The sequence below is a fragment of the Alosa sapidissima genome, chromosome 4, assembly GCF_018492685.1.
Source record: "Alosa sapidissima isolate fAloSap1 chromosome 4, fAloSap1.pri, whole genome shotgun sequence".
Classification (NCBI taxonomy): domain Eukaryota; kingdom Metazoa; phylum Chordata; class Actinopteri; order Clupeiformes; family Clupeidae; genus Alosa; species Alosa sapidissima.
The window spans coordinates 7,949,996-7,966,644 of NC_055960.1; the positions used below are offsets into that span (position 1 = coordinate 7,949,996).

The 16,649-nt window shown below is 44.4% G+C and overlaps 1 protein-coding gene across 8 annotated transcripts in view; it reads right to left on the bottom strand.

The window, feature by feature from the left end:
• The window catches only part of LOC121706381 (alpha-2-macroglobulin-like protein 1), a 38,757-nt gene that overhangs the window by 11,839 nt on the left and 10,269 nt on the right, over window positions 1-16,649 (bottom strand). For all 8 annotated transcript variants that reach the window (XM_042088056.1, XM_042088062.1, XM_042088059.1 and 5 more), the window contains exons 4-26: window positions 15,060-15,240; window positions 14,560-14,719; window positions 14,258-14,310; window positions 13,399-13,419; window positions 12,587-12,752; window positions 11,617-11,701; window positions 9,653-9,779; window positions 7,892-8,012; window positions 7,708-7,817; window positions 6,745-6,912; window positions 6,198-6,440; window positions 5,906-6,118; window positions 5,479-5,628; window positions 5,084-5,224; window positions 4,899-4,986; window positions 3,735-3,867; window positions 3,365-3,590; window positions 2,724-2,850; window positions 2,458-2,579; window positions 2,326-2,377; window positions 2,032-2,115; window positions 1,743-1,919; window positions 945-1,020 (exon numbers count right to left, since the gene is read on the bottom strand). In XM_042088056.1, coding sequence (XP_041943990.1) covers window positions 945-1,020; window positions 1,743-1,919; window positions 2,032-2,115; window positions 2,326-2,377; window positions 2,458-2,579; window positions 2,724-2,850; window positions 3,365-3,590; window positions 3,735-3,867; window positions 4,899-4,986; window positions 5,084-5,224; window positions 5,479-5,628; window positions 5,906-6,118; window positions 6,198-6,440; window positions 6,745-6,912; window positions 7,708-7,817; window positions 7,892-8,012; window positions 9,653-9,779; window positions 11,617-11,701; window positions 12,587-12,752; window positions 13,399-13,419; window positions 14,258-14,310; window positions 14,560-14,719; window positions 15,060-15,240 — 3,024 coding nt within the window. The remainder of the gene's footprint in view (window positions 1-944; window positions 1,021-1,742; window positions 1,920-2,031; window positions 2,116-2,325; window positions 2,378-2,457; window positions 2,580-2,723; window positions 2,851-3,364; window positions 3,591-3,734; window positions 3,868-4,898; window positions 4,987-5,083; window positions 5,225-5,478; window positions 5,629-5,905; window positions 6,119-6,197; window positions 6,441-6,744; window positions 6,913-7,707; window positions 7,818-7,891; window positions 8,013-9,652; window positions 9,780-11,616; window positions 11,702-12,586; window positions 12,753-13,398; window positions 13,420-14,257; window positions 14,311-14,559; window positions 14,720-15,059; window positions 15,241-16,649) is intronic.

Consider the following 16,649-nt stretch of genomic DNA (forward strand, 5'->3'; position numbering starts at 1 on the left):
AAATAAGTAAATATCTTTAATCTTTAATACATGCTTGGATCGGCCGGTATCGATATCGGCCGATGCTAAAAGCTACAATATTGGTATCGGATCGGAAGTGCAAAAAGCTGGATCGGCACATCCCTAATGAAATCTGGGTGAATTTGGGCCTCAGACTCTTGGTGTGAGCGGAATCGGAGCGGAACAGAGGGGCTGCTCCGGCCTCCAAATTAAAAAGCGCTCCAACAAAGCTCCATCCGCTGCGCTCCTTGCTTTGGCTCGGCAGCTCTGCGTGGGATGCAGATCCTAGTGGTCGTTATTGAGTGGAAAAGTTCAGCATGTTTGTGACATAACCGGGAGCACGCTCATTTAGTGATTTAAAAACAGTCAATGCCACTTTATACTGGATTGTAAATTTAACAGGAAGCCAGTGCAGTACTGGAGTGATGTGTTCCCGTTTCCTTGTCCTGGTAAGCAGTCTAGCGGTTGCGTTTTGTACCAACTCTTGCAAGAGATGATTCATCAACTCCAGTATAAAGGGCAATACAATAATTACAAGGCGATTACAATACTGTCAATCTTAAAAGTGGCGCTTCGGTCCTAATTATGCTTTTAAATGAAAGTTTGACTCGGGTACATTCACAAGACGACCCTAGGTTGCATTTTGGTGAGTTACGCTTTAATGCAGAAACACAATTAGCTTTAAAGCACCTGTTCAGTGCAGAGATCGGGGAGAGGATGCATTTGAGGCCGTAGAGGGGGAGGACCTCCTTGAGTGGCACTGTGATGTTTTAGTAGCCATGTGTTGAATCATGGGAAACGGCGCATTAAACGTTACCGATTTGTGGTCAGAGAATGCAGTATCTATTACATCAACCATGTCCAGATTAAAAGCATGTGATAGAACAACATCAAGAGTCTTGTGGTCTACAGGTGTCTTACTTTGTGAACCAGGATGGACTCACCATGTGTTTCCATCTCCTGTTCCAAACGTGCTGTATGCTCCATTAGGATGCTTATAGTTCAGCTGCCTCTGGTATCCTGTTGATTAGAACCATATTACTCATTATTATGTTCCAAATCACCAGCCACTGTATTAGGCACATGTGTTCAACTGCTCATTAACAGATATCTATTCAGCCCATCACATGGCAGCAACTCAATGCATTTAGGCATGTAGACGTGATCGAGAGCACTGCTAAAGATCAGGGGCGTGTCCAGGGGTGTGGCCACAGGGAGGCACTGCTTCAAAAGAATGAAGTTGGCTTTAATAATATCAAATCAATAAAATAATCAATTATCAACAAATTTGATATAGAGGTAAACAGTGAAGAATACGAAATGTGACACATGGTCATAATATATTTCTAGAGAGCTTTGTCTTCTGTCATACTTTGGATGTTGTAGGTATTGTTGTACCATGTAGTGTGTGTGTGTGTGTGTGTGTGTGTGTGTGTGTGTGTGTGTGTGTGTGTGTCCATACTTTTGACTGGTAGATATAAGTATGTATACTCTTTTGATCCCGTGAGGTAGTGGTAGTGTATGCTATAAAGAATTAAGGCAATTCTGAAGGCAAAAGGGGTTCAACCCGGTGCTACAAAGGTAAATGGGAAATAGTCATTAGTCATGCCTACCACACAGAACTCAAAAGTTAGAGGTGCCATCTTGTTCAGGGGTTTACTATCCAGGATGGATACATAATAATGAACATAGACATGTGCCCTCTACTGCCCTCTACTGTCAAAAGGAAGAGAACATCTCACCGCTTTTGAGGAAGTTGGTGGCCTTCTCCTTAATGTCTGCAGTGAGCTGGCCAGTGTTCTGCAGGTACTGCAGAATGTAGATATTTGGGGAGAGGACGGCCATATTTTGCTCCCCACAACCATAAGGCATCTGCAGGAGGCTGTCGATGTTCTTCAGAGCACGACCTAAGATGTCTCCTGCAGGAGGCATGGAGTGTTGGACAAACATGGTTAGGGTTTCAGCAGTCAGTCAGCCAATGTAAGGCTCTGCTGTGCATATGAAGCGTGTGTTGTATGTGACTGTTGGTACCTAGCACAGACACAGAGGCTCTGGCTGATCCCTTAACTACATCCCCTGGGAGTGTCAGCTCCACCTCCTCCGTCAGGGCGCCCCCTGTGGACACAACATGGAACTGAGTTGGGGGCCAAGCAGGCCAATGGCCAGTGGTCTAATATGAATAAAGGTCTGGGCAAAATACATGGACATAACAGTGCATGCAAGAATAGCATCAGGTTCCTTTTAACACAAGAATCTATTAATACATTCCATAGAGTATGCATAAGGACAACACGTGAACTATAGACACAGAAGATTGGAGCTCACCCTTTGGACATAAGAGCCAGCTGAAACTTCTTGCCTTCTCGGTTCCTTCCGCCTTACAAAAGAGAAGTTACAGATGTTAGAAGTGTGATTTTAGCTCTAGAGGTTCTTGTGCAGGACTACTGGCATGCCTACCTTGACCTTGAGGGAGCGAGTGACTGCGTCTACGCGGCCTCTCTCTGGGACGGTCACCACTTCATTGCCACACAGAGTCCGAGACGGCTCAGCGGCCGCACTCACAGTCACGCTCATCTCTCCTGCAGGCAAGTTTCCCCAGGTCAGCTTCAGCAGTGTCCACTACTACAGTGTCTCTACGCTCTCAGCATTACTCACAGAGTACAGAGGGTCCCAGTGTCTAATAAAGTTACCCACTTTCCTTTAACTCTCTCAGCGTTACTCACCGAGTACAGAGGGCACTAGCGTCCATTTGAAGGTTTTTCTCCCATCTGCACACAGACAGGAGGAGTACTGGCCATCAGAGGAGGGGGTCAGAGTGAAGTCTGATGAAGGGGTTGGAGTCACTGTGACCTACCAGAGAGGGACTCGTTTAACACACACACACACGAGATGCAACGGTACACAGTATTTTACAGAGCCATACATACACACATATACCGTGTGTGTGTGTGTGTGTATATATGTGTGTGTGTGTGTATATATACATACACACACACACACACACACACACACACACACACACACACACACACACAAAAATAAAGAGTTCAGACGACTCAAATCATGGGCACCATGTTTCATACCAACGTCGGATGATTCTACAATGTAACCCTGTGGGGCGAATACGGTATGTTGAAATAAAAAGCTAGAGAGGGAATCGAGTTTCACACACACACACACACACACACACACACACAGCTAATTAAGTAATTCAATCAGAACACACTTTGGCTACCAGAAAGTTCAAAGTCCTTATGCTCAGAGCATGATCTGTTGCTATACCATGATGCACTTGGGCAGGTAGTTGAAAAATGTTGCAATATCATGATGCACTTGGGCAGGTAGTTGAAAACTGTTGCAATACCATGATGCACTTGGGCAGGTAGTTGAAAACTGTTGCTTTGAGCTCAAAGGTCTCTCCACGGATGATGGAGTAGGGCAGGGAGAGCTCGAGGAAGAAGGGCTGGAACACTGTGAGCTGAACTGGTGGGGCCAGACCGAAGCCCTGGGGGGACAGGCAGAACGCCTCCATCTCCCAGGTGGTGATGGTGTCAGGGACAGTGAGAGGGACTTGTGTTTCTCCAGACCCCCTGTGAAGAGCAACGTTAGAGCAACGTTAGAGCAACGTTAGAGCAACGTTAGAGCAACGGTGATGGGGCTGGATATGGGGAGCTGGTTATGGGGCTGGAGACTAGTGCTGGAAACAGGATCCCTGATTCTACATGGCCACTTACCCGACCTCTGCCAGGTCCCAGATCCACGTCTCAGGGAAGATTGTACGAACAGTCACACCAACACTTTCCGGCACTGGAGCATCTGGTGCAGCATTTCCAGCAACTCCAAAGGCCACCTTGGGATACGGATACCCTATCAAGCAGAAACAAACTCGTACAACATGTGCAGTATGCAGTATGCAGTACCTGCCCTCTCTGCTCCCCCCCCCCAGTCTCTCCCCCTCCCCCCCCACGTCAGGGCACCGGTGCACATCACGATTAACCCCCCATGTCAGCAGCAGAGGCTTGAGGTGATAGTCTGCCTGCATCTGTGGACATGAAAGGTAGAGTGCCCATACCTACTGACCTACTGACGCTGACCAAATCCTTTACATGTTGTTTAACGACAGACAGACACACAGACAGACACAGACAGCATTAAGGTATTAAAATGGGGTTCACAGATTTAGAAAATGTCCCTCGACATTGGAAACTTTAAATGTCCCTCGAATGTCCCTTGTTAAATGGTGAATTTGTGTTTGCGCCTAAACAATTACTGCTGACATAAAGGTAAGAATTTCGTAAGAGATCTGATCCCATTGATATTGAAGGCAGTGAATGTGCCATATCTCTCTCTGACGCTACGCTGATCTGAAGGCAGTGAATGTGCCATATCTCTCTCTCTGTGACGCTACGCTGATCTGAAGGCAGTGAATGTGCCATATCTCTCTGTGATGCTACGCTGATCTGAAGGCAGTGAATGTGCCATCTCTCTGTGATGCTACGCTGATCTGAAGGCAGTGAATGTGCCATATCTCTCTCTCTGTGACGCTACGCTGATCTGAAGGCAGTGAATGTGCCATATCTCTCTCTCTGTGACGCTACGCGATCTGGAAATAAGGTGCTACTACTGCCATCCACAGCAAACTGCTCTCTGCTTTAGACTGGTAGGTATAACATCTTCTGCTTTACAAATGGCTTGGAGGCCTTCGGAGAGGCTTGGGAGCCATTGTTATTGCTATGGCGATGGCATTGACACAGGACTGTAGTGTTAATTAGAGCAATCAGAGGCCTTGGTCAATGGTCAGGTCTACAAACACCAAGTAAATTGAGCCTCATTGTTAAATTAGGTTACAGTGTCTCAATTCAAGGTCTACAGTGTGTTTCATGTTTAAGTGCTCTTACCGAATCCCTTGTGGTACGTCTCTCCCCGGTACAGTAAGCAGTCTGGTGTCCGCAAAACCAGGTTAGTTACAGCCTTCAGCCCCAACCTCTAAAACAGACACAGATGCAGATAGACTCCTCCTTCACAGATATTATGGACATTAGGATATGGACTTATTCTGTGTTCAAGTGCTTATTTTTCAGACCTGGAAAGCTGCAAAGGCATCAGTTGCAGAGAGTCCCGGAGGATAGTACAAAGATCGCCGCGGTCTCACTTTCAGACACTCTACTGGATCTTCAACTTCATAATCCACAAACGAGTCCATCGGCGGGAACAGATCAAAAACCTAGAGGGGAAGAGGAACGCATCATCACCCCCCTCCTCCCCATCACCCCCCCCTCTTCAGGAATCATCATCACCCCCCCCTCCCTCTCTCCAGGCATCACCCCCCCCCCTCCTCCTCCTCCTCCTCCTCCTCCTCCTCCTCCTCCTCCTCCTCCTCCTCCTCCTCTCTTCAGGCAGTAATGGGCAGTAATACATATGAGCGTCAGAGGCCCAGTCCCCTCTGGGTCAGATCTATGTCGTCATGGTGCTGGTAACCTTGTCAGCGTTCAGGCGTTTCCCAGGTTCCAGGATGAAGATGCTCTGATCCACAGCGCTGAGGCCGCAGAGAGAGCCAGGCTGGGCGGACAGCTGCAGGGAGCTCTTCTCTCCAGGAACCGCTTTAGGGGGGAAGAACTGCACCGACACCTGTGTACACAACAGCATATTATCAACCAATCACAGAGCAGCAGAGGACAAAGACAACTTTCCACTACCTTGATCTAGCGTGCTACCATGACATGCTCTACTGTGCTACCATGACAACAACATGCTGTAGTGTGCTCCCATTACACCATTGCACTGTAGTGTGCTACCATGACAACATGCTGTAGTGTGTTCCATGACAACCATCATGCTGTAGTGCACTACCATGACAACATGCTGTAGTGTGCTACCATGACAATATCATGCTGTAGTGTGGTACCTTGTTTATGAAGCACTTCTCCGTTGAGAAGGTTTTGCTGTCAGCCAGAACCGTCTCACTGGGTAAGACACAGTAGGCCAGGACCTGCACTGAGGGGGCCATCTCAGCACTGACGGACAACTGGAAGGAAACCTCACCCAGAGTTACTGGTGGAGAACCCTTCACTGAAGCTTCAGCAAAACCATGATGAACAATCTGTCCTCTTGATAAAACCTGCAACAAACAAGGAAACCTAATGACAAAGTATTCAAATGACTTTAGATGTCTGTAATGGAACCTGTATTCCACATACCATATAAATGACATCCACAGAGTCTGCGTTGAAAGTCTCCCCAGTGAAGGTGTACTTAATGGTGATGGGTACGTCTTTGCCACACTGAAGAGCATCATCTATTTTGTCATCTATTATGGCCAGAGAGCTGGAGGACGCCGAGTCTGGAGATGCTGTTCTTAATCTGGACACAGACTTTGATGCCGAGTCATAGTATGGGGTGTTATATGGTCTGTATGTGTTGGTGTCTGTAGTTAGGCTGGCCTGGAAAGGAAGAGGCATTAGAGATGAGAAAGGAGGAATGCCTGGATCTTCCACAAAGCACCGTCACAACTACACTAGCACTAGCTTGTGTACAATATACACATGACACACTCACACAAAGATTCAACTACACTAGCAGTAGCTTGTGTAGAATATACGCATCACGCACTCACACGCAGAGACTCAAATATACTAGCATTAGCTTGTGCACAATCTATACACAACACGTTCACATAGACACTAGACGTAGCTTTTCTGCAGTGCATTCACTGATTTTTCCAGAAGACTCTAGTGACCAGCTTACAAAGAGCTCAAAGTCCCCTGGGAAAGGAGCTGTGTTGAGAGAGAACTGGGCCACTCCAACGGAGTCTGTGGTCAGGTTCAGCAGAAGTTCTGCATTCCATCTCGGACCTTTGAACAGATGGACCATCCTCCCAGCGATGCCAGTGTCATTGTAATGGGTCGCTTTGATCTGCAGAGAAAGTAGTAGTAACACTTTATTTGTCCCAGAAGGGCAATTATTTTGCATGCAAGGTTAGTCAAGTCAAGTTTATTTATATAGCGCATTTCATACACAGAGGTCATTCAATGTGCTTTACATAAACAAAACCAAACAATAATAACAAATAAAAGCATAGAAGGGCAATATAGTCAAAGAAAAGTAAAGATCATAATAAAAAGAAAACAAAACACAAGGTAAAATAATTTAAAAATAAAGGATAATTAGTAAGCAAAAAACAAAGGCAAAAGTAGTAAAAAAAAAGTAATAAAAGATAAAGTAGAATAATTATCAAGGCAGATTCAGAATTTGTAACTTGGCACAGTTAGCAGAAAGCATCTGAGAACAGTTTGGTCTTAAGTCTAGATTTAAAACTGGCTACAGTTGGGGCCTTTTTGATGTCATCCGAAAGTTGATTCCACAGCTGAGCCGCATAGCAGCTAAAAGCTGCTTCACCATGTTTAGTTCTAACAGTAGGTTTTACTAGCAGGTTTTTCACCTGGGACCTGAGAGGACGCGAAGGTGTGTACTGCTGAAGCATGTCTGACGGGTATTTAGGTCCTGCTCCATTTACTGATTTATAAACAAGCAATAGAGCTTTAAAGTCAATTCTGTGACTTACTGGAAGCCAGTGCAAGGACTTAAGAATTGGAGTAATGTGGTCAGTTCTTTTAGTTTTTGTTGTTCTACTAGTGCAGGTTCTACTAGTGCATGCACTTCTAGTGCATGCATGGCAGATGTGTTTGCAGAGACGACCTTTTCACCTACCTTGCCCTCCATAACTGCCCCGTCCTCAATTACGTTTGGTGTATCAACAAAGGAGAGTTTCCCAAGAGAGAAGTCCAAATCTATGTTTTTGACCTCTGAACGACTGATACCTGAAGACAAAATGAAATATAGACAAGGCACCTTTGGTGGACAAACAGTTTTCAAAAGGGTCGCTTTAGCTTACCTGTTCCTTCTTCAACTACTGTGGCCTTGAATATTAGAATATCCCTCAGTTTTTGGTTCAAGTCTTGCTGTGTAAATGTTGCCATATAGAATACATAACAGCCACAGCCAGACTTGTCCATCTGTGGGCATAAAACAAGCACAGTTACAATTAAACACTCCACAAACCTGCATCATCACAGCCTCAGGAAGTGTTTGTCAGTCTACTTCATAGCTGTCAACATTGAGCGTTGAAAATAAGGGAGATCCCCACGTCTCACCCAAAATACGAGATCAACAACATAGAATTCTTGCTGATAGCAACAGGAAGATCAGACAACAAAACTGCTGCACTAACTAAACAAGGTGTAGAGCTAGGTCTACCGTTACATGGCCTACAGATTGGCATCAAAATCATGCTCACAACAACCACGCTGTTATCTTAAATAGACTAATATCACCAAGTCGCCTTCAAGCAAGCAAAACAATGCTTTGAAAACATCTGCTTCGCTGGAAGGGCAAGGGGGTAGCAACAGGACAACAGTAGGCTACATAGACAGACAGGTGCGGTGGTAGGGCTAATGTTATGAGAGTATTAAAATATGGGATATTTTACGGGGAAAAAAATATTAAGATGGGAAGGCAGTGGGAAAAAAGTTAAAATAGGTCCGAAACCCGGAAAAAACAGGAGGGTTGACAAGTATGGTCTACTTGCAGTGGTGGAATGTAACGAAGTACAAATACTTCGTTACTGTACTTAAGTAAATTTTCCACGTATTTGTACTTTACTTAAGTAAAATTTATAGTGCATACTTTTGACTTTTACTTCGTTACATTTTACAGCAATTATCTGTACTTTTACTCAGCTACATTTCTACAACACCATCGTTCCTTTTTACGATACATTTTATGATCAGTTTTTTTTTTTCTCTCTGACAAACACGTTTGTTTTACCGGGGGGTTGCTACCAAAGATTCTGGAGCGCTACGTGCATTCTTAGAAACATAAGCTTCTAGTCTAGACCAGGCAAAGCGTGAGCTTGTAGCCATCTGCATTCGGTAGGCTATATTCACCAGACCCATGGCTACACTGTACATGCAACTGTGTTCTGTGCCTTTCTCTGTCTGTTATCTGCAGCGTTAGGGCTATCCGCGGATCAGCGAAGTTACAGGCTATGCCCATGCTTCTGTCACACGTCTGATCATTTGCGGCACAAATGAATGGTAGACTATTAATGAACCGGTGGCCGGAAAAAACGTAACATTTTCCAGATTAGGAAATATTCCTTAATTGTGTGTGATTAAATAAAGATGCATAGCCTACAATTGGGGGGTAGTAACGTGAGCGCTCATTCAATGTCTATGCGTCTGCGCAAGTGAAACTGAACTTAATCATAAAGACACCTTTCTCAGCAACTTTTCTGTTCAATCAGCATAATTGGCATTACGATCCACCCGACGTTTCCCTTGTCTACCCCGTTAAACTTCAGGCTCTCCTGTTTTGCTGAATGATATTACTCAGCAGATCACCCTAGTAGATAACCAGAATTACAGTCTCTAGAATTGTAGGTCAGAATGTAAACTTCCTCCACCACTGTCTACTTGGCCCTTTAATCCCTACTGTTATAACTTCATTTTAAATGCCAGAAATGAAATAAATGTGTGGCAAACATAACAAATGTTAATTTATATTTTAATGTTCATTTCGTTAATATCAAAATCAGTCATATTGAGGCAACATTTACAGAAGAGTGAATAACTATGATGTGGAAGTAGATCTTTACCTCCACCAGTTCTTCCCAACATACTGATTGTGTGGGATCAACGTCATCGCCTCCAAATCCTCGGATATCCGTCTCTCGACACAAAGACAGAGTAGCCTTCCCTGGCACAGGCGCCCCAAACGTGTACCTGAGAACAGGGACAACACGGGTTACAAGATCACGGCCTACAAGGTCAACACGGGATACAAGGTCACACAGCACAACGCTTAAAGGCTAAAAGACCACACAATCACAACGCTTAACAGGTGAAAACAACCTCCATCAACTGCAGCTGTACTGCAAGATGGGTGATGGCAGATGACACACATTTGCTTAGATTCAAGAGGACCATAGTCGTTTGGTGACGAAGCTATGTCTCGGTGTATAGAACAAATCGACACCTGGATGTCTCAAATTTTTCTTCAGCTGAACAAAGAAAAAATTGAAGTAATTATATTTGGTAAAAAGGAGGAAAGACTTAGGGTTGCCACTCTCCTTGACACAAAAGGGTTGAAAGCAAAGGGTACGGTTACAAATCTTGGGTGTATTAATTGACAGTGATCTAAATTTCAACAGCCACATGAAAGCGATAGCTAAATCAGCTTTTTACCACCTCAAAAATATTGCCAAACTTAGAGGGCTGATGTCAAAACATGATTTAGAAAAACTCATTCATGCATTTATCTCCAGCAGGGTTGATTACTGCAATGGACTGTTCACAGGCCTTCCTAAAAAGACTATCAAACAGCTTCAGGTGATACAAAAATGCAGCTAGGATTCTAACAAAAACTAAAAAGAACTGGCCACATTACTCCAATTCTTAATTCTGTGACTTACTGGAAGCCAGTGCAGGGACTTGACTTTAAAGCACTACTACTTGTTTCTAAATCAGTAAATGGAGCAGGACCTAAATACCCATCAGACATGCCTCCATGGTCCCAGGTGAAAAACCTGTTAGTAAAACCTACTGTTGGGTTTTTGATATCAAAAAAGGCCCCAACTGTAGCCAGTTTTACTTCAGACCAAACTGTTTCTACATATTTATTCTACCTTGTCGTTTATTACTTTACTTTTTTTCTTATTAATTGTTCTTTATTTTTAAATGATTTTACCTTGTGCGTTTTCTTTTTATTATGATCTTTATTATTATTCTTTACTTTTTAAACCATTCTTTGACTATTGCCCTTCTATGCTTTTATCAGCTATTCCCGTTTTTGTTTATGTAAAGCACATTGAATGACCGCTGTATGAAATGCGCTATATAAATAAAGTCGACTTGACTTTGACCATGATCGCACAATTTCGTCCGAACACTTCCCCATAGGATGCTCTCGTATTTCCTCGCGTATCGGCGCTGTCGCCTCTCTCCTCCTCTCCTCATTCTCTCCTCCTCTGGTTGCATTTAGATAAATGAGACATCCTCGATGACATCGAGCTTGGAACAATTAGATAAATGAGACGTCCTCGATGACCATAAGCTTTGAACGATTTCCGGGGCACTAGCAGGAGGCGCGAGGAGAGCTTTGAGATGAATGAGATTCTTGAATTTCCCCTGGGGATCAATAAAGTATCTATCTATGTATCTAGATGCAGCCCAAGTCACTCTGTTTGAAGATTTATCCATTTAATGGCCGCTGTACTTCACCGGATCACTTTATTTGAAGATGTTATTGTTGTACTTCACCGGAGTTGCCCAGTTGGGGGCTCGTCGTCAATTTTGTAGTCACGTTGTAGTTCATCTGTAGTCTATGTGGACTTTCATGTCCAGCAGTTTTAATGTGAACTTGGGAATTTGCCATTTTTGTCACTTGAAATCTGCATATCCTTCTTTCACCAGCATCTTACACCATATTTTTAAGCAAACACAGTTGTATTTCAGATTGGTGAGCATATGTTTTAACCTTTGTTGTGGCATCCATGTTTTTCACACATTGACAGCAAAGCACATGAACTTCCTGAGAATGACCCGTCCCCATGTCACTTACTTGGCACATGCTTGCAGTCGGATCTCTGCTGCTCCCACACTCACTGACTCTGGGCTGTTGAGAGTCACGTCAAACTTGGGTAAAACTGAAAGGAGGAAGAGACGCCATGGTAACAAAAAAACTTTATTATCCTAAACGTGCCAGTTGGCTTTCCACTATTCTTAAAACATCCTAAAAAACATACTGACAAACCTATATAGCTATACATATTATATATAAACACAAACAAAGCTGTATAGCGCGTCATCTTGAAGGATTGCTAATCTTACAAGAACAGACTAAAAAGGTTGTAGGCCAAATGTGTAGTGAGGGAAAATGTCAGGGACTCGTCACTTACTGGATTTGGTGGCTGTCCGCCAAGACAATTTTCCAACCCGTCTTCTAAATACATGGATGACTTTATAACAGATATATTCTTGTGCTAAATATACAACCTATTGTGGAATGTTCATCTGCACATTAATATGAGTGTGGAATGTTCATCTGCACATGAATATGAGTGTGGAATGTGGAATATGAGTGTGGAATGTGGAATATGAGTGTGGAATGTTCATGAATATGAGTGTGGAATGTTCATGAATATGAGTGTGGAATGTTCATGAATATGAGTGTGGAATGTTCATGAATATGAGTGTGGAATGTTCATCTGCACATGAATATGAGTGTGGAATGTTCATGAATATGAGTGTGGAATGTTCATGAATATGAGTGTGGAATGTTCATTAATATGAGTGTGGAATGTTCATCTGCACATGAATATGAGTGTGGAATGTGGAATATGAGTGTGCAATGTTCATGAATATGAGTGTGGAATGTGGAATATGAGTGTGGAATGTTCATCAGTTTGGAATGAAAGTGGGACTCTGGAGGAGGACTAGCACGAAGGGACACGCCCACTTTGGGACAAGAAGCCACTAACACACACACACACACACACACACACGTGTCACGCTAGACAACAACAACATACCATATTGTTTCACTTGAAACTGATGAGACCCTGTACCCTGCTCTCCGGTCACAGACAGCATGTAGTAGCCCTGGGTAGCCTCTGGGTTGAGGGCGTGAGACAGCTGCAGCATCTTACGCTCCGACGACACGTTCAGCCACTGGCCAATGGTGTTGCCACGGTGATCCTGAGAACGGCCAACAAGCGACAGAGTTTAATACTCTGATGAAACCGCACATTTTGAGAAAACAGAACTCTAAAACTTGTGCTGCTGTTGCACCAGTTCAATTTCAGTCTACAAGCACTTTTTCCTTAGACTCACACAATATGTATGGTCAAGTTCAAAGGAATTTAATAAAGGATATTTTCAAGTGGAATATGAGATGACTAATGTATTAATCTACAGAATAATTCCGAGGGAGAAACACAGTATGGTGTGGGGGAGTAAACATAAAGGCACGTAAGATAGATAAATATAATTATCATTAGTAAATTAGATAAACATAATATAATTATCATTATCATCACATTGAGGGGCAGCCATGGCCCCACTGGTCAGCACTCTGGACTTGTAACCGGAGGGTTGCCGGTTCGAGCCCCGACCAGTGGGCCGCGGCTGAAGCGCCCTTGAGCAAGGCACCTAACCCTTCACTGCTCCCCGAGCGCCGCCATTGTAGCAGGCAGCTCACTGCGTCGGGATTAGTGTGTGCTTCACTTCACTGTGTGTTCACTGTGTGCCGTTTGTGTTTCACTAATTCACCGATTGGGTTAAATGCAGAGACCAAATTTCCCTCACAGGATTATACATATATAAAACACCGTTATGTACACACCTGAAGTGTCACCAGGCTGTACTGTGGACACAGAAGAGAAATGATTAGTGCTTTTATCTTTATTTAAATGATGATCGTGTTTAAAAACCAACACTATAAAGCACTACAGAGGAGAATATTTGGAATGGATGGTGATTACATAGCAGTGCGTGGAACTGCTCCGAGCTGTCGGCAGTTACAGTTACCATGACCTACCAGTAGAGGGAGCCACAGACATTCAGTTTTTATGTTGAATTACGCCTCAGAGAGAGAGGGCCAAACTCCCCAATATGAGCAAAAAGCACTCAGCTAAGAGATTCAGCCCACACACGTACATTTCTGTTGACTCTGTTTCTGTTCACATGCCAGTTAGGCAGTTATGAGCTTCAGGCAGAGCAGCTTCAAAATCTGCCATTTCTTATTTTAAAGTCAAGAGCAGAACATGGGCAGTATGTGTCAATTAGAATATCAGAAACATGCATATGAGAAATACCCAGAGTTCTGGTTTGCGCCGCCCTAAGTGACTAACAGACACCATTAAGCACCAATGAGAGGCAGAATAAATGTAGGCTTAACATATTTTACATGTGTGCAGGGAAGAACATGCCCCACTGTGAATGGCAGATCATTAATCGTATTAGCGGAGGCGACTAGAATACGCTACTTAATAGATGTATACTAAATCCTGCTATAGGAAGTAAAGTAAATAAAGGCTGCGCGTCATGGAGCTCGTGTTTTTTGTTTTGGATGGGTGCTCAAGTGAGAGGACGCCTACCTCGCTACACAAGTCCCTGAGGGGACGTCTACCTCACTACAGTACAGCTCCTGAGGGGACGTCTATCTCACTACACAAACAGTCAGAAAACTCAGCAGGACTCACCTTCTGCTGAAGGGGAATGAATTCCGTATCCATGGTAACCACTCTGAAATGCACTGCAAGTGAGAATCAGAGTTAGAATCAGACCTTGAACTGGACCATCTGGGTGTTTACAACAACTGACTCTGCGACCACATGCAAGCGTCTATAGGAGGACGTACCTGTTTAGCCTGGGCTGTACATGCAAGCGTCTATTATGACTGGACGTACCCGTTTGGCCTGGGCTGTACATGCAAGCGTCTATTATGACTGGACGTACCCGTTTGGCCTGAGCTGTACATGCAAGCGTCTATAGGAGGACGTACCTGTTTGGCCTGGACTGTATATGGGTTTATCTGTCTGGATGAAGGTCACAGGATCAGGTTTTGGCCTGAACTTCACCCGACTCTCTGAAGTCCAGTGAGATGTACGACCTTGGACCTCTACTTTGATACTCTGCACAGAGTCTTTATTTACCGATGGGGCCTGTTCAACAACAGAGTAAACACAAGATCACTGGCTAACCTAGAGCAGGTAGAGTGACCACAGGCTAACCTACAGCAGGTAGTGACCACAATCACAGGCTAACCTACAGCAGATAGTGACTACAGGCTAACCTACAGCAGGTAGAGTGGCCACTCTACATCTAAGCAGAAGGGGGCAGCACAATCACCTGCTCATTTTACACACACACACAGCTACGTATCTGGAGCTTGAGGAGTGCACGCTGTGGCCCAGTCTACCTGTGCTTGTAGTTGGACCTGCAGGTGTGTATGTACCTGGCCCCTGCCCTGCAGGTGTGGATGTACCTGGCCCGGCTACTGACCTGGAAGTGGACGCAGCGGTGGAAGTCTGTGTCTGACGTCTCCTGGTGCAGCATCTTCTTCTCGTCTCCGGTGGTCAGATATATGGACATGTGCAGAGTCTCGTTAGGACTCTGGAGGCTGGCACACAGTTTGGCTTCGGATGCTGACCTCATCTGGGCAGGGAAGGTCACCAGGAACGACCTACAGAGATGCAATGTGTTTCCCCACACCCCCTCTGAGCATTCGTACAGATTAAATGACCATTAAATGACTAAGGCATCGTTTCCCAACCTTGGGGTCAGGACCCCATGTCGCCTGAAATTCAAATGGGGGTCGGCTGAGTATAAGGCATCTTAAAATGTACTAGCATGTTACATAAGAATATATATTTATAAAAACCTCTTGAAACTAGTATGTACTAGCAACGTAAAAATAAACTTAAGACAGCGCGGATGACATATTTGATTGATGTGCTTAAAAATCAAAGTACCGCTCTCGACTGGATGTTACACCAGAGATGAGATGCGCGCTCATATTGTGATATGGGTCGCCAACATTTTGTGACATCAAAATAGGCTCACCTGCCAAAAAAGGTTGGCAAGCCCAGGACTAAGGGGATGTTTTAATGCCACTCATGCTTGCAAATGAGGAGATAGCACTAGTTCCATGTATACTGCAGGTGTGCTGGGCGGTATACCGGTTCACAGAATACCGGTGTATATTTTCGTTATGATATGAATGTTTAATATACCGCCATACCGGTGCATTTGATTACACAACGTTCGGAACGCTGCACCGCACGACACTGTTTCAGACAGGACCCCTGTTTGTGACCCTTAAGGCTCAATTTCTCCTTAAGGCTTAATTTCTCCTTAAGTAAGGGATTTATTTAAGGGTGTTGCACGGAATACCATAAATGGTTTCCTTAGTTAAGGAAAAACGTTAAGGGATTTCCCGGCACAAAATTTCTATAGTTTCCACAGAGATTGTTCCACAGCTGTAACTATTTGGCTAGTAGGCGATCGGATCATTCATCTCACCTTAAAAATAAAAATGTTCTAGACATGAACTGAACAATACTAGCTGGCTAGTAAAGATCCTGACTGTCATGGTTGGCTAACAAGACATCCACATGAATTCTGTTCTGTTCAGTAGAAAATGCTGAACACCTGATTAGGCATGAAAAAAAAAAAATTCCGTCATATACCATGAAACCGTCATATACATTTTTGGTGATACCGCCCAGCACTACACGGAACCCTGTCCGCGTGCCAAAGACTACACATCCCACCTCCAAAAGGGAACCACAAAGCATCCTTTATCTCTCATTTGGTTCCCACTACCCTCCATCTGATAGATGCCCCCACTACCCCCTCCATCTGATAGATGCCCCCACTACCCTCTCCACCTGATAGATGCCCCTTGCTAGCCTCAGCAGGAGGTACAAGAGGTGATCTGTGTGGACAAGGGGTATGTATACTCACGGCTCTGGCGTTGCTGTGTGTGTGTGTGTGTGTATGTATACTGACGGCTCTGGCGTGGCTGTGTGTGTGTGTGTGTGGGTGGGGGGGGGGGTGTATACTCACGGCTCTGGTGTTGCTGTGTGTGTG